The 21,390-nt window shown below is 39.0% G+C and overlaps 1 protein-coding gene across 1 annotated transcript in view; it reads left to right on the plus strand.

The window, feature by feature from the left end:
- Positions 1 to 20,586, plus strand: part of LOC108971657 — a 122,321-nt gene extending 101,735 nt beyond the window's left edge. Inside the window, exons 6-10 of the mRNA XM_018937881.1 lie at positions 13,636 to 13,886; positions 13,964 to 14,248; positions 16,259 to 16,454; positions 16,517 to 17,219; positions 17,309 to 20,586. Coding sequence (XP_018793426.1) covers positions 13,636 to 13,886; positions 13,964 to 14,248; positions 16,259 to 16,454; positions 16,517 to 17,219; positions 17,309 to 18,590 — 2,717 coding nt within the window. The 3' untranslated portion in view covers positions 18,591 to 20,586. The remainder of the gene's footprint in view (positions 1 to 13,635; positions 13,887 to 13,963; positions 14,249 to 16,258; positions 16,455 to 16,516; positions 17,220 to 17,308) is intronic.
- The last annotated feature ends 804 nt before the right edge of the window (positions 20,587 to 21,390 follow it).

Consider the following 21,390-nt stretch of genomic DNA (forward strand, 5'->3'; position numbering starts at 1 on the left):
GGGGAAGCAGAGGAAGAGGAAGACCTCCACTCCGTTGGAAGGACCAAGTGGAGAAGGACCTGGCTACGCTTGGAATATCCAATTGGCGCCTCGTAGCGAAAAGAAGAAACGACTGGCGCGCTGTTGTTAACTCGGCTATAATCGCGTAAGCGGTGTCTACGCCAATTAAGAAGAAGAAGTTATATTACCAATGACTTAATGGTAATTAATACTGCGTTTAAGAAATTAGAAAGCAATTGGAAAGTTGCGTTATTTTTAGTCACTTTTATTTCGGAGTATTTAAGCTTTCAATATGATTTCGAAAATTTTTAAAATACATATGTGCTGTAATATTTCACCAAAAATTGTGTTATTTTTCAAAAACCTTGGTAGATAAATTAATGAGGACACAAATTCGTGTAATTCTTAAAGTTCCTACAATTTCTTAATATAGCTCATAAAGTTTACCTTTCATATCGCTTGAGATTAGACCGTAGATGTACAACAAGGTTTAGTAATATGCTTACCGGCTTTTGAGCCAGTAAACTTTATGCTTTGTTCACTGGCTCAAATCATTTATTTTATAATTTGTTACACACTCCACTTAAAATAGTTGAAGATTTCGTTTTTACGTCGCCATATTTGCTGTATTTACTCTGAAGTTGCACTGCTTCTGCTTGTTTGGACAGAAATACTTACGAAATTTGTAACAGAACATAAACGCTTATCAGCAGGCACATAACTGTATTTACACTAGCTTCGTTCACTGATAATCCGCCGGTCGTGCTCTGATAGAGTGAGATATGTTTTTGAAAGCAAGATACTCCGACAAAGGTTTCGTATAAACCGGAGATGCTGTAGCGGGTGTCAGTAGACGAAGTAGTGGGTGCTTGGCTGGTAACGAAGTTGTGTAAAAATTTAACTAAAATAATGGCATAGATCAATATAAATATATTATATAATATAATACTGTAATAAAAAAGTGTTTATATATTTAAAAAGTTAAATTTAAATTATATATTTTAATGTTCAAACGACTTTCTAAGTAAAAATCTTGAATTGACCTAAAACGCGGAACATGGCTCCTATTACTATGTTGCTGCCTAGTTGTATGTGCATATATTATTTTCTGCATACATATATACAATATATGTATATGCAATATATTTATAAGAAAATTTTATTGACAAAAATATTCGCATCTGAAAGTTGACATAAGTTTCTCTAACAAATCAATAAGTTGTCGCGAAAAAGTTGTTGCATCATTTAATTAAATAAGCATAAAACTGAGTGAGTTCGAAAAGGATTTGACAATTTTTTTAAAACAAGAAAAAAGGATAACTCCCCTTGCAACGTTGCCTTAATACCCTTCACATATACAAAAAATTCTTATAAGAACTTGATTTTGATTGACCAATTTGTTTGCTATGTGCTATAGTGATCCGATCTGAATAATTTCTGCGGAGATTATAGCAATGTCTCGAAAAACAATCTGTGTTAATTTTGTGACGATAGCTTGACAAATAAAAACGTTTTCCATACAAGGACTTGAAATGGGTCGGTGAGTTTGTGGGGTAGCTATATGCTATAGTGATCCGATCTCAACAATGTCTTTGGATATTTAATTATTACTTTGGACAATACCTTATGCCAAATTTTATGAAGAAATATCCTCAAATGAAACATTGTTTCATACAAGGACTAGAAATGTATGGGTCAGTTTATATGGCAGCTATACGCTATAGTGGTTCTACATAGGCCGTTCTGACAAGTAAGTAGCTTCTTTGGTAGAAAAAGAGGTAACCAAAATTTCAAATCGATATCTCAATATATATACAGACAGACAAAGAGGTGGACCGTGCTAAATCGACTCAGCTCTTCTCGCTGATCATTTACATACAAATACATACATAACTGTATATTAAATAAAGATTCTCTAAAACTTCCATCTGGATGTTATAAACATCATAGCAAACTGAATATACCCCGTTCAGGGTATAATAATTTATTTCCATGTTTCCGCTTATCTAGATACATACATACATAAGTGTAATTTTGTGCGCATAATTTGGTGTCAAAATCAAATTAATTGAGTTCGCTGTTTCCAGTAGAACTCTAACCCATTGTCTACGATTTTTATGACCTAAGCAGCTCCGATTTCAAGCGTGAAAACATTTGCCCACACGTTCACACACAAACACAGACAGCACATATGACAGTACGCGCTTCAAGTGCGCATCACTTGTTCAACGGCACCCGCTCGCGTTGGCATCAGCTCTTGTGGACAACACCCACCACACGATCGCCTTGATCAACGCCACTTTCATGTGTTTTTGTAGCTTCACAACAATAACAAGCGTCCATTCATTTGTTCAGCGGAGAAATGCAATCGTCGTTGACCCATAGGCTTTGCCATTTGCTTTGTTGCCATTGGCGTTGATGTGTTAAGTTTATGGCCGCTTTTCGGGGTGTTGGGCAAAACGCTGAAGCTTCTATAAATGCCACACACACACACACACACCCAAACACAGAAGCGTCTGACGTCACCACAGTGCGCGCAGCGGGCGTGGTGAATACATAATACAGTAGCAAACGTAAACAATCGAGGCAAAATAAATAATAATAAACATTCAAGCGACATTATTCTCGCGCACCGACCGCACTGACTTTGTAGAATTCGCCAGTCTTCACAGTCTGCGCTGTGTTTGCTTCGTGGTTGTGTGCGATGACGCTAATTACGCTTCACCACTGGCAGCTGGCACTTATTCACCACTCATATTACTGCTGTGCTACTATTAGAGGTCAGTTTCTTTCTGACTTCACACTCAAGTACATACAAATATATTTTATTTATGCGCGTGTGTGAGTATACTTGTGTGTGTGCGGCAGCATTAATATGGAATTAAAAGCATACGCTATGAATGTTTATATTCTTTCGTTGTTATTTATAATTCTTGTGTGTTTTTTGTTGGAAAAGCTTATGCTTTCTTCCTCTTGTGGTGGGGTGGAATTCGATTTGAATATTTTTTGGCAACATTTCAGCAGCAATACAACAACGACAACAACAATTAGAATAGCAATCAGAATGATCGTCACTTGCCGCAAGCGCTTCCGTTGGGCGGGGGGCGACGGTGCTTATTGCCGCTGTGGTGACCACATGAAGAAGCGCCGTTAAATTTGTGGGGAGAATGCTTCAGTTGTGGTGGCGACCGAAACGAGAAAGGGCGCGTTAATGTAACGGTGGTGTCAATGGGGTTGAAAATGTACAAATCGTGAAACAGACGAAAGGGCTTGAGATTTGAGAAAGCGAACGACCAAAATGCTTGGAAGAATTTAAAGTTCTAACAATTTTATGCAGTTTTTAAGTGAAATAGGTTGCGTAATGTGTGAAAAAATGTGGGTTTTTAAAAACTAAATTCGATGAAAACTATAAAAAAGTTGGTTTTCTAAAATAAAAATTCCATACAAATTATAAAAATTGTGAAAATTATAAAAATTAAGAAAAAAGAGATTTAATGTAATTTGTAGTGAAAATAAGTATTGTTAAAATAATAAAAAATGTGTTTTCCTTAAACATTTAAAACACAATAAAAAATGTCTGGGTAAAATTTAATGACCGAACTAAGGTGTGTTTAGTTCTATGCACAACAACCAGCTAATTAAAAAATGCGAAAATGTCCGACGAGGTGGAATTTAGAGGTGACTTCATTGCATGCTTTTACTAAAATTTATTTTCAACGCTGCGTTGCCACACAAAATGAAGCTAAACGTAAAAAAGTCTTGCTTTTGCTACTTTGGTTTCGTTCGCAGAAAAAGGTTTTGTTTTGTTTCGTTGCTGGGTTTGCTTCATTATTAATCAAACAGCTTTCAATTGTTTATTGAAGGGATTCACTTTAAAAGTCAAGAAAAAAAATTTCAAAATTGAATTTGCGAGTTTTCAGTATTCTCATCGAAACCATTAAGAAAAACTCCAGTGGAAGAGCGAAAAATTGTAAAAACAACCAGAAAATAATACGCACACAAATAAAACGTGGCGCTTGCGTCCAACAAAAACAACAAAAAGTAAAATTACGAATTTCCAAATTGAAATCAAGAACGCGAACACAAACATAACGGTGAACTAATGTGATAACTCAGGTCGAGCGCCACATGAAAGCATCAATGGAACGCAGTGACTGAAAAAAAGATGCAGTCAGGCCAAAATTCGAGTAAACAACAGCAGCCACCAAAGCAACAACAACACAGGCCCAAAGCACTACAACACACATCCGGCCCAAACGCCTTCAGTCAAAGCCGTCATAGCACGGGCCGCAACAGCAAATTAGCAGCCAATAAAGTGGTCGGCAGTGCAACTGGTGCTGCGGTGGCACAGAGGGACGCTGCCGATGCGATACGCAGCCTACAATTTCGCACCCAAATTTGCAACAACATTAGCCACACTAAAAACAACATTAATGGCTTTCCGCGAGCAACTTCAAAGACACAGGATGCATTTAGCGCTAATAGTCGCTGCCGCGGAGCCAGCGCGGTCGAGTCAACGCAGTCACATTTGTCCGACGAGCAACCGTGCCAGCTGCCGTCCGAACGCTTGTCATACTACGAGCTGAAATGCCGCATCAACTACGGTGACTTCCGTCAGGTGCAAGTCCAATTTCATAGCTCGGATCAGCGCTGCTGTGCGTTTTCGTGGAAACGTAAATTCCGGCTTAGCGGCTTCTCCGCTAGGCGCCCGCGGCACCAGCAACCCTTGCGGTGGCAACGTAAACGTCACCACCGACGCAAGATGCAACAGCGTTGCGGTGTTTGGCCATCGACTTGTCAACATCGCGCACGACACAAATCGCTGCTCGCAACCAACGAAACGCTTTCGAATGGAGACGGTGCAGAAGCGGTGGCAGCTGAGGAAAATTATGCAAATGACTGTGGTGATGTGTCTGAAGACATTGCTGTAAGTGGTGAAGACGACAGTGCTAATAAGACGCTTGTTGTTGGCGTCGATCAAGTCAACGACAACGCTAATGACTCCATTAGGGTGACTACTGATGCGCCATTACTTGTCGATTTCGGTGAAAGGGCCGCTGAGGTAACCGCTAAGAAATGCCGTAATATCGCGGATTACAGCCACGCAAACACGAATTCTGTGAATCAAAATTATAAAGCTGCCGCTGTTGTTGTTGCTGACGTTGATTTAATAGACTTCAGCAGCGAGTTTGAGCAGCCCACCATAAAGATATGCGAGGCCAATGGCGCGCTTGTCGACAGTGAAAATGCCGTAACTTCAGCGGATATTGTTCAGATCGGCGATGGAAAGTGCGAGGTACCTGACTTTAGTGGAGATACTTATGCTGCTGCTGCTGGTGATAGCAATCAAATCGGTGGCGACGGTCGCTCCACTTTGTTGATTGCGGCGGAAGTGAGTGGCGATTTGTTGGTGGGCGATTGCAAAGGTGTCGATCCACCGCAGAAGAAAGTGAATCAAATCGTCTGCACTCTCAATGAAAATCAGCTTTGTGCGCGTGTTCAATTGACCGCAGAATGTGGTAGCGGTAAGTGCGGTTGTGTGTGTTCAACCCAATTGGTCATCGCACATATCTACAAGTGATATGTGCATTTGAATATGTATATGGCTGTGTGTATTAGCATAGCTTGGTGGCTGTGATGTGATTAGATTGGAAAGTGTATGCCAGTAATTTAATTCGATTGTTGTACCTGTGTGTGCGTCTAATTTAATGTTGCCACGGCCGCGGCCAATCGCGCTTGATCTCTTGTTACTGCTCAAGAAATCAGTTTTGCGGCGTGCAAATGGCCCACAGCTTCAAATTACGGCATCAAATTACGTGAAAGTTCCGCTGTCTTTATTGTTGTTGTCATATAATTTTTTCAAACCTTTTTAAGGCGACCAAGGAAAAAGGTTTCTAATGCGGGCAATATTTATATATGCATATATGTCGCGTATATAGATACAAGTGTGTGTGCTGGTACTAATAATAGTGCTAGTGCTGTGTTTACTTTTAATGCTTATCATTGCTGTTTTTGTTGTAAATGAATTTGGTTGTTTGGAATTTTGTTTTGTTTTTTACTAATTTCGTCAGCTTATTGCTGTTATTAACCTGCCTTTATTTACCGTTGGTCTTTATCAGCGCTTGTTGTGACTAATATTGATTGCAGCGCCTTAAGAATGCTCACTTTGTGGAATTTATTTTATCGTTTGTTAAATTTTTATCTATTCTAATGTTTTAAGTTATTGATTACTGCTGCTTGTACTTTTGTGTTAAAACACAAAACATTCGAAGCGTATTTCCATAATGTTTATTGATGAGGACATTAGTTGTTGGTGTTTCTAATGCTTACTTCGTTTCGAAAAAAAATTCTTTAAGAGATATTGTGTTGTGCTTACGGCTACAAATATAAGATAAATATAAAAAAAAGATATATGTATATTGGTAGTCGAAAAAGTCTTTTCGCATTTCTAATCAAACTTCATATTATTTTTTTATATTTATAATGAACGTTAATAATACAAATAGTTAACATTTTGGTCCACCACTTCTTGCCATTTTTCCACATTTTTGCGATCATTTGTTGAGTTTCACGACGTTTGGACCATGAGCTTTTTGGCACATTATTGTGGTATTTGATCTAATTTTCGTCTCCTGTTACCATTCGTTTGAGAAATGGCTCGATTTCTTTTTCAGCAAAGAATCGCAGATATTGAATCAGTCCATTAAATTTTCACAGACAATTTTTTCCCTGTGGTGCCCAAATATCGAGCTGCTTTTTGTGGCCATCCTTTTTAAATGGTTCAAAAACGTTTGACAATGAATGTTAAGATCGTTAGCGATGTCATGGCTGCTTATGTGACGGCCCTGGTCAACCCTTTCTATAATTTCATCGACTTTTTCAATTATAGGTCGACCACATTGTTGTGCTAGACGAACTGGTACAGCTGATGGACAAATTTCATTGTTGGCTTGCGTGGCACACATCTCCCATTTTATACAAAAATTTCAAAATATAGCGAATTTCTTCATTATTTTCTCTCATTTTGAACAACTGTAACTTTTTTTCAACTTCCCCGAATTTGATTTCGTTTTGGGTTAAATTAAGCTTAAGGTCTCACCTTTCCAGCACTATATGGTATGACGCAATGTGTTAGGCAGCACCGAATAGACATATGCGACTGCAACCACATTTATTGACAAATACGAACAGACTTTTTCGACCCACTATAAATGATTAAATGATAAGCATGGTGAGCTGAGTCCGTCATACAAACTGAGCAATCGGAATCAAGAGCTTATATGGACAACTTTTTCACACATAAATTGAATTATCAGAGAATATTTTGCTTTGTTTTATAAAAGAAAGTGTGATCTGCAGTATAGTTGCCACATAAATTGAATTATCAATGAATTTTTTTGTTGTTTTATAAAAGAAAGTGTGAAATCTGCAGTATTCTTACGATGGAAAATTCGTAGAACTTAAGCTAAATTATCTTTATTTAACATTTTTATTTCATCAACAGAAATCCACACTGATCTCATTTACTCAATCATAATTTCTCCAACTCAATGCCGATTTCGTCATTCAATGTCTCCTGCCATCAACGAGCGTTTCATATACAAATAAACATTTACTCATTTCAATAAAAAAAAGATAAAATAAAATTTAATATTCGTCCATTTAGAAGCATGAGCCATCTGTCAGATGCTCTTCTTCTTCTTTGTTTATAAGCATACATGTGTATATATTATGTATTATTTTGTTTTGCCTTCGCAGAACTTTAGAATGAATTTCTTTCGCGTTTGCAAAAATACAAGAATACAAACTTTTGAATGGCAGCCAACGAACGTTTGCCAAGAAATATCCGATAAGACTTTTTGTTATTTTTATTCAAGAAATGTCAAGTGTACAATTTAAGCTTTCTTTGTTTACCCACCGCGCATATATGTACATATGCATATGTAGATGTGTGCTCGACGTTTTTCGACAAATATATCTAACAGCTGCCTGCTGCAGCCATCTAAACGTCTTGGCCTTAAATTATGGTGTGAGAGCGCTTTTCGCTGGGCACGGTCTCACCGCATAAATAAATGCGTGTCAAGTGCTTAAAATGTACTTTCAACGAGTTTACTCGTATACATATGTAGATATTTATGTAACATAAAATATGCACAAGCTATGCATAAATCAATTTCTCACTTGTTGCAACATAACCTTCAATTTTCAATTTCACACTTTCGCTTCGAAGCAAATCATATCAAATCATAGCTCGTTTCGAAATGATGGGATCAATTTTGAATATTTTTGTGCATGAATAGTTTACAAGTGGTTGATAACATCTAAAATGGCGATGGTTGGCCGATAATTGAAGCGTGCCGCTGGGCTTGGATATGTGAAATTAAGTCGTAACCGCCAATCAAAGACATCAATCGATCGCCATTAATCGCCAGCTGATCGCTGTGGTTATTGTTTCGGCTTGCTGAAAGCAGCGAACACATTTATGAGGCCTTTTTGGCTCTTAGAGGTTCGTACGCGTCGTTGAATACGTGCTAGACGCGAGACCCGAGTAGCCACTAGTTTTGCCAAATCGAGGCTCTAGTCTGCATCCGGTCGATGATGGACGTGTTCGTGCGCATGTTTACAAACACACGAAGTGGGGTTTGCGGGAAATGTGAAATTTATCGAAAATGTTAACACAAAAATTGCTCGTTTATATTTCGGCTGGTAAATTTTTATTTCGCCAGTAAGAATAAGACATTTACATTAAAATGAGCGGTTATTTATGTTGTTGGTGTTTTCTGTGTTTTTTACATTTAAAAATGGCTGGAATTTATTGATTTGTTAATTACTGGAATGACATCAGCGTGAAGATGAAGTTAAAGTGCGAGTATTTAAATCGTTTTTAGAAAAATTGAGGAACCTTATAGAAGTTTCTGGTACAATTTTTACCTGAAGAAAATGTCAAGGGTACTTTCATACAAATTCACGCCTAATTCTACCATCGGACTAATTGACTTTTCTTACTTAATACGTAAATACTTTTTCGACTACCCAATATCTCGTCGAACGCTAGAATGCAATTCCGGCAATGGTAAAACCCGGTCATGAGCTTGCAGTCTAAAATATTTAAACATGTTTAGTGAAATGCATTTATTCATGTGTTTTAAACAACAAACTTTCGTTCAACAACGTTGACTGCAAGTTGCGTTTGTGGAGCAATTGGTTGCAATTCTCACACCAGCGAGGCTAAAGTTTGGTAAACGAAGCACGTAACAATTACACCGGCGATTAGTGAATTTCATTTCATTGAATTGTACAAATTCGAAGTCGATTCGAACAACATTGCAGAGACGTGAGAAAGAAATCAAGTTCAAGTATAAGACCTCAATGTTTTCGGCTTTAAACGCAAATACATTTTCTTCTTAATATTAATTTTTCATGAAATGTTTGTCTAAATGAGCATTAGTTCGTGGAGCATGACGCAATCGCCTTGTAAAAACAATTCTGTTGTCGCACGTTGCATAAATTGAAAATGTTGCACTAATTATGACACTTGTTTCAGATGCGCACCAGCCTATGCAAATGCATTGTGGGCGTGTGACTACGTCCTCTATAAGTGAACTCTGTGTGTGTGGACATTAGCTCTGCTCTTACATTTTCTGTTGCACAATTGCGCTTACAATTTATTTTCAATTTTAATTGCTGGTACATTTTTCATAATGAACAGCGTTGTTGCCCCCCAACAAGCCGCAGGCTCGGTCAAATCGGCAAACAAATTAGTGGCACTGTGCTGGCATCGGCCACCTCCAGCCGGTCAGCTATTCAGCTGACTGAAGGCAAGCAGCAACAATTGAAATAGACGCCAGCTGCCAGTCACTGCCTGCTGAACATCGCGAAAATTTCCACTTAACTTGCGAGACTTTAGCGATTTGCGCCACTGTACACTTGCCGCCACAACAGAACACTTTGTAATTAAGGCAGACACATACATAAATATATATAAAAAAAAAAATATGGCACTTTCATGAATTTGCGCGTGACTGTGTGTAAGGCAGAAATCCCGGCGCATTCTAATTTCATTTGAATTCCTAATTTGTTGCGATTTCTAAATCCACTTGAGTTCATCTAAATGCCACACATTTTTTATGGAAAAATCTGAAATATTTATTAAACATGCTCGCAGGATTGGCACATTTCTAGTGCCATCAAAGCCGCCTGATTTCACTCAAAAATAAATTTGCCATAATTTCGGAAAAAATTCAATTTATTGCAGAGTTTTTTAATAAGCTTTATCATTATGTACGCAGCAATTATAGATTTCTTTCATCTAGCGAGACTCTAGTGATTTTGAATTCTTTATGCTTTATCTTTTGCTTTCAACTATTCGGGAAAATATTACTCAACTATTCAATTAACGGTTTGATATTAAAATGTTAGGTTGTGAATTGGTAGGCTAGGGTTTGTCCTTAATGGAAATCTTGTTGGCCAAAAAGTTGAGGTGAGTAAAAGGAAGGCATCGAATCTGTAGAGAAGCTATAGGGGAAAAGTGGAGACTCTAACAAAAGGTAGTGTTTTGGCTGCACAAAACCATAGTCAAGTCTATAATGGAAGCAGGGTATATGAAGGGACCGAACACGGCAGGACACGCCTAAATTCCTTTTTCCTTCAAATGTATTTCTGTAAACTTGGAGCACTGCGACGCAGAGTTGAGTCGCAGCGGCTTTTTTCGTCAAGAGAGACGTGATGAGAAGGTTGGAGGAGTTTTCTGAAAGAGTTCTCTGTTAACCTCCGCTTTAGTCTACTGGGTGGGGCAGAAGTGTGAATTCCTATGACGCAGAGTTCAATCGTAGCAGATTTTTCGACGAGGGAGAAGTGGATGGGAAGAAGCAGCGCAGTGAGCCTTTTCACGAATGGTTCGAAGCTAGGAGGGAAGGTTGGAGGAAGACTTTTCTTTAAGGAGCTCTCCATTAATCTCAGCTTTAGGCTACTGGGCCATTGAAGAGTTTATCAGGCAGACTGAGTTAGATTTCCATTGACGTCTTGTGTTCAAGCACTGGACCAATATACCTTACGTACGTGTGGCAGTTGCTGGTTCATTCGTCATATTCTGCATGACTGAGGCAGAAACATCAGTATGATGCTCAGCTGAAACTGATATCAGTCGTCTCAACGAATTTGTGATAGGCTCAAGTAGTTTTTCGATCTTTAAGGGTCTTACGATCCAGTATACAGGAACGGAGCGGCGTTCTAAGCTGTCCAAATAAGATCCCTCTTAGGATCGCCTTCTTAACCTAATCTAACCTGGAAAAAGTTTTCGGTAAAGCTCCTCAAACGATCTAGGAATTGTTAGGTTAAGAAGTCGGTCCTATGAGGAATCCATATCTCGAAAAAAGTACTAGAAACATTGAGATCTGAGCCGTATAGATGAAAACACATCAAGTAGTTAGTGTAACTTGGTATTGATAATTGGCGAAAATTCTCAATTTTAGAGACAATATTCTGTTTTCTAGGCCCCTGCATTTGCACGTGATGCAGCCCAATAAATTGGGGAGCTGCACACTTTGAATGAATGATTTTCATTGAATTGCAGATTTGGTAGATTTTTTATTGACTTGTGTACGATTTTTTTCATTTTGCCTTTCAAAACGAGTGATCTCAATATGTTCGCTTTAAAGTGGTGCTGCGTTTGCCATTTTATGCCACTTCAAATGACCTGTGGCCAGCATTTAATTAGCAGTAAAATTATTTTAACCAAATGCTCCTTAATGGTGTACGTCAATGAATGGTTGTGCGCATATACGCATATATAGGTATATTACAACCTTGCAACATGCCATTTGCGAGTGCAATTACACCTGAATTCGCGTGCGTCAAATGCCAAAACGAGCTGCGGAATTTCATTGCAAAGTCAATGCGACTCAAAAACTACGCACACATACACACATACAAATATATGCATTTACATGTAGTATGTAAATACGAGTTTGTGGGTAATGTACAAATCTGGCAACACGTTTTGCAGCAAAGATACGTTGAAAGCATTTATTTACGAGATACGCAATGCAACGACATTCATGCACGTAGCTGCACATTCATACAACGCATACATATGCATACATAATGAAGCATGTATGTGTGCGGCACGTTGGGCAGCTCGTACGTTAGCACCGCAATGCATATTATGCGTTGATATCACGTGCCACACGCCGCGCCTGCGTCGCACGCACAAAGTTTCTCGCTGCACAACTCCGTTTGGGCGGCGATCGCCAGCTTAATTCATTGTTGCCACAATCGTGCATATTAATCTATTAACTTTATCGCAGTTATTAATCGGCGGATAAGTTTTTGACATTAATGCGGTGTGCTTGTTCAGGTCTCCGGGCATCGTAGTTTTGAATTTTTGTTTATGATGAGGTTATGGTGACCTTCATGCAGATTCAGTTTAATAAAAGCACAAAGAAGCTGTAAATTAAGCTACCGTTTCGAGAACAGTTGCAGGGGTTGTCACTAAACGGTTACGGCGATTAATAATTCATGGCTTGGGTATGTCGGTGCATTGTTTTCCGTTTAATCCTTTTCACGGAAACGTACTGAAGGTTGGGTCAACCGAACACAATCGTAAAACGCGCTTACCTGTGTCTCTGCGGCTACGTGCCGCTAAGCACCGATGATTTTGGTGCAACTAGTGGAAATGCCCAGCACTTCTTCCTCGCCATGCATGGGATACCAGAATATTTATGGCTGTGATGCAATTCAACATTATGGAATTTCCCAACTTAAGGAAGACCACATCGTAATCCATGTTATTATGTTCGGAGATTTTGTTATGTTTCTAATGAGGAACCATAGGAGTATAGACCTCTTATTTGAAGCACAAAACTGTAAAATATATTTTTGATCTCAGATTAGCGCTGCTTCGATGTTGCTTTTCGAAGCTAGGTATTGGCTTACGACGAGTGAGGTTAGGTCATAAAAATAAGTCGAAAATAATTCAGACAGCAGACTAAGAGTTATTAAATATTTTTTTATTATTAAAGTTTGGAAACTCCATGACAGTTAACGTCGAACTCTAGTACCTTCTTTCTCTTTTTAATAATCTAATGGGTTTTTGGAAAAAGCTTTACGCTTAAGACAACAACTTGTTGCTTGTAAAGGCGGTGTATTTCGCAGTCAAACATTTTCCGCAATTCCTTGCCCTCTCGCTTGTGTTATTTTACGTCGCATTTTCTCTATGCTTTTATGTTGTAATGTTGTGGTACCATATCTGGTGCTAACCATAATTTTATGGAAATTGTAAAGTTATGTTTTCTTTTGGGTTTGCTTGAACCGAAGCGTCTAACGAGCACCAAATAGGGACTTCGGCCCAAAGCAAATATTCAAAAGGCACAAGCTGACGCTGTAGACGCTTGACATTGCCTCAAGTGCCTTTATTTTGGACAAAAATAATTTAATTAAATTTGAATTGCTGAAAACACTTCCCCCCACTAACTTCCGGCAGCGACACTAGTTTGATGAAAATGTTCACTTTACTACAGATATGCATGCTAAATAAGGAGTTTTATTCACCTCTGTGTATTCAAAATAAATTAGTTTAATTTAGTGCCATACCGACGGCCAATAAAACTCTTGGTTCCCTTTTCTCCTTCCTTGCAGATCAAAATCGTGTTATTGGCACTGCGACTTCTAAAAATGTCAAGCACACGGATGCGCCGACGGAATTGCATGAGATCAACCACAATAACAACAATAGCATCACAACAGCTATATCAAATGGTACAACAACAACAACACGCACAAATTCACAAACCACATCACCTATACTGGGGCATCATGGTAAGAAGACGGCGACAACGCCAGCCTCTGCTGCCACTGGTGTCACAGTCAGCGCCACGTTGCTGGAAAAAGTAAGTACCGACAACCTCCTAACCACCCTTCAAATAACTTCCAACAATTCACAACGTAAATTCATTTTCTTACGCAGAAGACACAGTCGAAATTCCTGCCGACGCGCGGCAAAGCATTGCTACAAAAGTCACACCAACAACAACGCTCCGCCGAGGATACACCTGTGTCGGGTGGCGGCGCTGCGGAGCGTTTGGATGCGTCGGAGTTGCAGCGTTTGAAATACTTAAATCGGCATTCGTGCAACGGTCGTCTGGACTATGAAGCGATCGAGCGGCACCTGGAGCAGACGGAACTGCAGGAAGAGCAGCGCAACAAAAGCATCGAAGTGCTGGGCGTGTTGCTGCAGTACGCTGTGCATGACGTGAGTACATACCCTAACGCACACACACACATATGTAGACACTTGAGGTATATTCGTGTCTACGTCGTCTGTCTACGCTCCATTGAGTGCCTGGAAGTTCTTTGTGTCTAAAAGGCACAAATTACTCAAAATAATTGTTAATAGTGGGTGTGGTGTGTATTTAAAAAGTTATCCTTAATTTACGACTTTCAATGAATGAAGCGCGTCTGGTTGCCTTTTTTCAAATTATCCTTGGGATTTAGACGCTGACAGAATGTGTAAAAAATTGCGAAACTTTAGGATTTTCGGTGTGTTGGTTCTACCATCTTTTTTTAAGAAGAGAGTCGCTGCCTATTACTGGTATGTGTGTAGGCCAAGCAAAAGGCAAATGCAATTATTAAACGATGCTCATGGGCGCACATCGTGTTGCTGGCGCCACACGAAATTGAAACAAATTAAAACGCTCGCCGTCCCTGCTTACATACATAAGTACATTTAAGTACCCTCGTATACTTGTACATAGGTTGAATATATTATACATACATATATCCACCCAGTCTAAATTTCTTCAACTAAATCGTATCTCAGAACATAATTGTGGCTTTGTATGAATGCCTGCTTCTAATGGCCAAAGTTTGTCATAAATGGACTCCACTGTATATTTAAGAATCGTAGAGTGAATAAGTATTAGTATGCAAACCTTTATAATATAAATACATGTGTTGAATGTCAACGTTTTCTCTAAGCACAGCTTGGATAATTTCCAAATCTCTAGGAAAACCCTAAATGTATAAATCTTCAACAAATAGGTATTAATAATGGTTATTGTGGATATTTAATCAGCTGAGAAGAAATATAAATACATACAACACAATGCAATCGAAAAAATGTGTTATGCAACCGAGAATAATCAGATAATAGTTGCTATGTATTTTGAGTTATTTGCTGATTCCGGATTTTTCGATGAGGCATTGCTAGCAAACAACAGCAACAAGATATATTTCTTTCAGGACTTTCTCGTGCAACATTAGTTTAGACCTGTCTTCTTACTCCTTCAAGAAGAATAACTGCCAACTATTCATAGTAATTAGCCACAAAGACCTGCATTCAGTTTGAAAGCGAGATTTGATTTTTTCTGATAAAAAGAACAATAGAAAACGAACCTCTCGTTACAATTAAGAGCTCATACTTGGAGATACTTTCTTTTCTGGGAACATATTTTAAAAGGATCAAACGAAAGAAATATTCGATTTTTTTTTGCGCACCCTAATACACATATACCATATGTACGCAAAACCCAAGTATATTTGTGTAGGAGACAGGAAAGGTTGAATACCTTTCGTGAGACCTGTCCTTTGTTTCGCCATCTCAACATAATTAAGATACTTAAACAGCCATCTTTTGTTCTGAAATTGGGTTTACAACCGAAAACCCGAACTTAGCCATCCTGGAAATACTTTTTCGTTGGAAATATATACTTACGTTCGTGTGTATTTACCCAGAAATTTGCCTATACCGCTATATATTTTGTCTGTTAACCTGCTTGCCGAATGCCAATGCTTTATAATGGCAACGGCATAGTAACTAGCTGAGGATGGTTAAATCCCCTAGCGCTCGCGATTACCTGCTGTGTCTGTAAGATTTGAGAGCGGCTGCATATAAAAGTAAGAGCTATTGCAAGAGTGGTCAGTATATGATGAAAAGTCGGAAGCGGCGGCAGGAAATTTGAATAATTTATTAATTTTCCTAAAGATTGTGTGTGTTCTCAAACGCTATCAGATTGAAGTATCAAGATGTTTGGCAGAATGTTGGGTATTAAAAAGAAGAAGAAAACCCTTGATCAATTTGAAATGATTAGTAATAGGAAAAGGAGCAGACTTTGCTCCGAAGCTTTTTCGGACTATGACGACGAAGTGATGAGTACAAAAATGGTGAGCCTCAGCTTCGTGTTGTGTGTGTGTTGTGTCTAGGAAATAGAAGAAAGTTATTTCATGTTCATTAATAATCAATTGTTTTCTTCACATATTTTAGTTGGATGCTTTCGCCTGCCCTCGTGTTAAGGCTGAGAAGGAGAAAATACAAAATTATTTAAGCACAACGCTGAAGTTGCTGGATGAAGCCAAGTCAAACTGTTCTCGCCTACAGGATCAGCTATGCGACAAGGAGGGTTATTATACTCAGCGCGAGGAAGATCTGCAGACTCTGCACCGCTGCGAAATGGAGAAGGGTAAGCACAGTCGAACTTCAATTTAAAAACAATCACCATAACGGTATTTTTTTTTTTTGTAGCACAAACAAGTCTCTCCGATTACCAAGCTTTTGCTCAAGAAAAAATTGCAGCACTCGAGTCACAACTGGAAGCACAAGCTATGGAACATAAGCGTACACTCGATTCTTATCGCTTAGAAATTGATAATAAACTCTCACAGAAACAACAGCAACTCGATGAAGCCGAACAACGCGAACACAAATTAAAAGAGCGCTTCAATTTGTTGGCGATTTCCGAGCAAGAGTTGCGTGAAAAATTGACTAGCACTGAAAATGCCTACGCCGCACGTTTCCAGGCGGCCACAGAACGCGAGCATAACTTGAATGAACGTGTGAAAGCGCTGACGAAGGAACTCAATGGGCTTAGAGCTTCCAATGAGAACAGGGAACGCGAGTTGCGTGACAAGTTAAATCTGTCGCAGGATGAGATTTCGGTTTTACGATCCTCACAGCGCAGCTTTAACGAAAGCCTGGATCGCAGCAGCGGCATTAGTTCGCCACGCAATTCTAGTATGTCGGAGCTGGCGCGTCTGCAAAGCGAAGCGGATAGTTTGCATTGTGTGTTGGAGTTAAAACAGAAGGAGATTTCAAAGTTGACTAAACATAATGAGGAGCTAATGCGTGATGCTGAGGAACGTGGCATTTTGCAAGGCAAAATTTCTTTGCTTGAATCAAACAATGAGATGTTGAAGTCAGAGCTGGATATCAAGTCGGAGAAGGAGAAGTAAGTAGTTGAGCATAATTTGGTGTGACATTTGAGTCGCAAAAGTTTCCTAATTTACTAATAAATGTATTTTATCTTGGTTTTCGTAGGGACTTTCTTCGTAAAATCAATGACATGCAGAAAGCTTATAACCACGAGATGGTCAAACGTAAACGTCTTAGCTATGATAATGAGCAATTGCAATGGCAGCTCAAACAACGCTCGGAACAGCTACATATTGTAGAAACAAAATTGCACGAGCTCTCAGCTGTGGACTCGATAAATACAAGTAATCAGTCCAGTATTGGTTTACTGAATCGGTCTCAGCTAATGAACGGATCCTCGCTGGTCAATATACCGATGGAAGATATATCGCCACCGACATCGCCCGTGGTTAAAGGTGTGATTGAGAAGCCGGATTCTGTTTCGTGGGTGCTTGAAATGGATGATGAAACACCCGAAGCCGCCGCGTCGAAGATGGTTAAGCGAGCTGGTTCATTTCGTTCTGTCGAGCGTAGTCCTTCGACGCGCCGCCAACTGTCTGCTTGCTCTAGCGCCATAAACACATCACTGAATAGTGTCGGTAGCGGTCCCACATATGGCAATGACAATATTAGTGTGGGTCCCAACCCATTATCGCAGTCGATGTCTGCCACGTCAGTGATAAGACAACATTCCAGCGATGGGCGACACGAGTTCAGCAATCGTTCGCACTCGCGCATACGCTCCAAATCGGTAAGTGTAAAGAGCACCGAGCCGGCGCAGGCTGGCACTGGCGCTCTCAATACCGGTTCGGTAGGCACAAAAAGTGGCAAAAGGTTAATGCGTCAAAGTTCAAGTTCTACTGCACATAAACAGCATCAGCTAGAGTTGATTAACTGGAAAGAACCGATCAGTTCGAGTTCACCACATGCGAATGCGATACGACCCCGAACATCAACAATGTGCTCAGAAGTCTCAGAGGAGACAGTACCACACGAGACTTCGCTCTTTCAACGCACTTCAATAACTGGCGCATCCACGCGAAAGCTCATTACGTGCGACACATCCAAATTGAACTCGGGCGAGCGTTTAGACATTCAATCGTTACCAACTCACGCATCTGTACATGATCTTAAAAAGAAATTCCATGAGATACAAGAATCTGCAGGCGAAGCTATGGTATCGGGCACAAACTCCGAGGACGAAGGTTGCTCAGCATCCTCCGATGAAATTGTTTGCTCAGTATCGACCTCATCAGCCACCACAGGCTCCACTTCATCGCTAAAGAACTCGCACATGTCACTGGAAGAAGTGCTACTCTTGGATAAAATTCACAGTCTAAACGGCACACCGATGGAAGTTAGTTGGTCCGATGATCCAGAGGTTTTCACAAACGGCTCAACAGTATGACAAGACGAAGTAGAGGAATTAGAAGAACAAGATGAAGAAGATGATAGCTTCTGAACCGGCATGTGAATTTTTTATGTTGGGATTTAGCCGTTTACAGCCGAATTTTACTGGCAAATCGAAAACTAAAAGAGATAGAGAGAGTAAAATTAATTTATAAAGAGAAGTAAAACAAAAACGAAATAAAAGCCGATTAGAGGTTAAACAAGTTGCGTCTATTTTCCTGCTACTGTACTCACATTTCAGCAGCTGAGGGCAAGAGTCCTTTGAAAGCTGAACGAAACTTGAATACATTGGTGGTAGAAGAGCGCACGAAGTTGGGTTGAAAAGACTGGCCAATGGTTTGTGTATTTGTATGTGTAGTGAAGTGGACTTTGGTCAGAGAGTAACGCGCTGAGCGCAAAATATATATGTATCTATAGTTAACCTTATTTTATTTTGTTTAAATGGAAAAGAGGAAATAATGTACCGTTACTGATTTATTTGTCATTTTCAATTCGTGTACGACAAAGAGAATAATAATAATGATGAAAATTTAAAATTTCGCATTCTTAAGGATTATATGTATGTATGTCGGTATTAGACAAAGAATTACATTTCGGCATAAGAATAAGAAGCTTTGTGTTATGTCAAATGAAAGCTCAAAAGTTATTGTAATTGAATTATCGGTAGAGAGCTTTGTATTACAAGAAATAATTTTTGCTTATATCAAATTTTAATGGAAAATATTTTGAGTGCGAAAACCATAACGGCACAGCACATGCTTTTGTTAAAAAAAAAAAAATTTTAAACTTGCTTGGAACTATAATTTAAAGTTATTTAGACAAAAGTGGGGAGATGTGAAAATGTTTTCAGTAGCACTCCTCGGCTAGATAGCGTCTTTAATGAGTAATTAATTGTGCGAACTGCTTTATTGAGCACAGTTATTAGAATTGAGCATAGAATCAGAGGCCGTCTATTGCAGTCTTAATTAGCAACATTAGCGCCCGTAAATGAAGTCCACTAATGATACGAAACCTGAAGAATGAAATATCTAACTATGTATGTGTGTTTGTAGCGAGAATAAGCTACTGGCTATTTGATGTGCTTTCGCATGCGAGCACTTTCGTCGGCATTTGTTGAAATTGTCCTTCGAAGGCAAGTGTCGCAGGTGGAAGAGAAAGAGAAATGTTTTAGCTTTAAAGAAATTGTTTAGTTTTTAATTTATTTCATGTTAATTGTATTTATTTAATTTTAATTAAAATGTGTACCTTAATATTAAGCTTACATTACTGTACGTTACTTACCTAACTGTAATTTTTAAGTTCGTTAGTTTGTTAGTCTGTTAGTCGGTTAGTCGGTGAGTCAGTCAGTCAGTCAACTAGGTCGGTCAGTCAGTCAGTTTTGTCGCGTTCGGCTGGGCTGCATTAAATTATGAATTATATCCAAGAATGTGCATTATAATTAAAAAAACAAAAACAAAAAAGAAAACTAAAAACTAACTTATATTGATTGTTTATTTGTTTTATATAAATATGTATGTAGGCTTACTTGAATGCATGGATGAATAATTTAAGAAAATCTGTATGTGTTGGTATTTATTATACATATATGCTACTAAAATGATAATTGAAAGCCCCAAAATCCCAAAATAAAGTAACTCACACTACACGGTTAACCATTACCTTTAGACCTCCCTACAATATAATAAATACAGTTACATTGTACTCTATGTATGGGACAAGCAAACTAAATGAAATTGTCACCGCTAAAAAAGAGAGATGAGAGAAATTACCCAAAATGCGGTTAATAAAAAATGCAGAATTATGAGAAAATAAATTAAATATTCACGTTGATTATATTATGTATCGCGGTGGCAGCCAGCGCAGTGTATTTTCTAAAGAGCGGAATATCTGATAAGCTTGAATAAAAATTGTAGTTTGGATTCGTTGAGCGGAAGGAAAGTGCTGAAAACCCAATAAATATGTCAAAATATATGAAATGGATTGTTTCAAATTAATATTTGTGTATTTATTTCTAAATAGTTGTTGATGAATTAATTGCAACAGTTATAAATTGAAGTCATTTCCCACACTACCATGAGACTACTACAAGTAACGAGTTATGATCTTTTAACAAATGAAAATCGCCAAACTCATAGAAACTCGTCTAACCTTCCATTGCCGTTCAGTTTTGAACCATCGGCAAGCAATTACGGTTTCCTACTTGTGTAGACGAATTCGATCTCTGCTTACAAAGTTTGGCGATAGCCGAATTTTTTAATTCTGTTGAATTTAGCGAATATTCACTCGTTTTAACAAGACGGTGATCTTGTAAAACTACAGGGTTTGTCCGGAAAGTRATAGGACTGTTTTCTTCCGCCGCGACTGTAATTCGGAGCGTGCGGTAAAAGGCGTTCCCAGCTAACGAACGTGGGACAGTTGTCTCCGAGCACCTGGAGAGTCAGAACAGAAATTTTTGCGCGACGCGTTTCTGTGAGTGATGCAAGCCGAGAATGCAGAGGTACGCGACCGTACTGGGAGACCTGCGAGTTCGGCAAACACCAACAATGTGACTCGTGTGCGCAAAGTTTTGAACTCAGACCGTCGACAAGTAGTCGTTTAATTCGCAAGGTGTTAAATTTATCAGCACTTGAACATGCGCAAGGCTTGCACGGAGATGGTCGCAATATTGCTCACTGGCGACCAGAAATTGCAGCAAGTAAATTTGAACATGTGTGAAAGTGACCCCTAATTGTTTAATGACATAATTACATGCGACGACTCATCGATCTATGAGTATGATCCCGTGATTTTTTTGTTTC

This window comes from Bactrocera latifrons, unplaced genomic scaffold (assembly GCF_001853355.1).
Source record: "Bactrocera latifrons isolate USDA-ARS-PBARC rearing strain unplaced genomic scaffold, ASM185335v1 scaffold_109, whole genome shotgun sequence".
NCBI lineage: Eukaryota > Metazoa > Arthropoda > Insecta > Diptera > Tephritidae > Bactrocera > Bactrocera latifrons.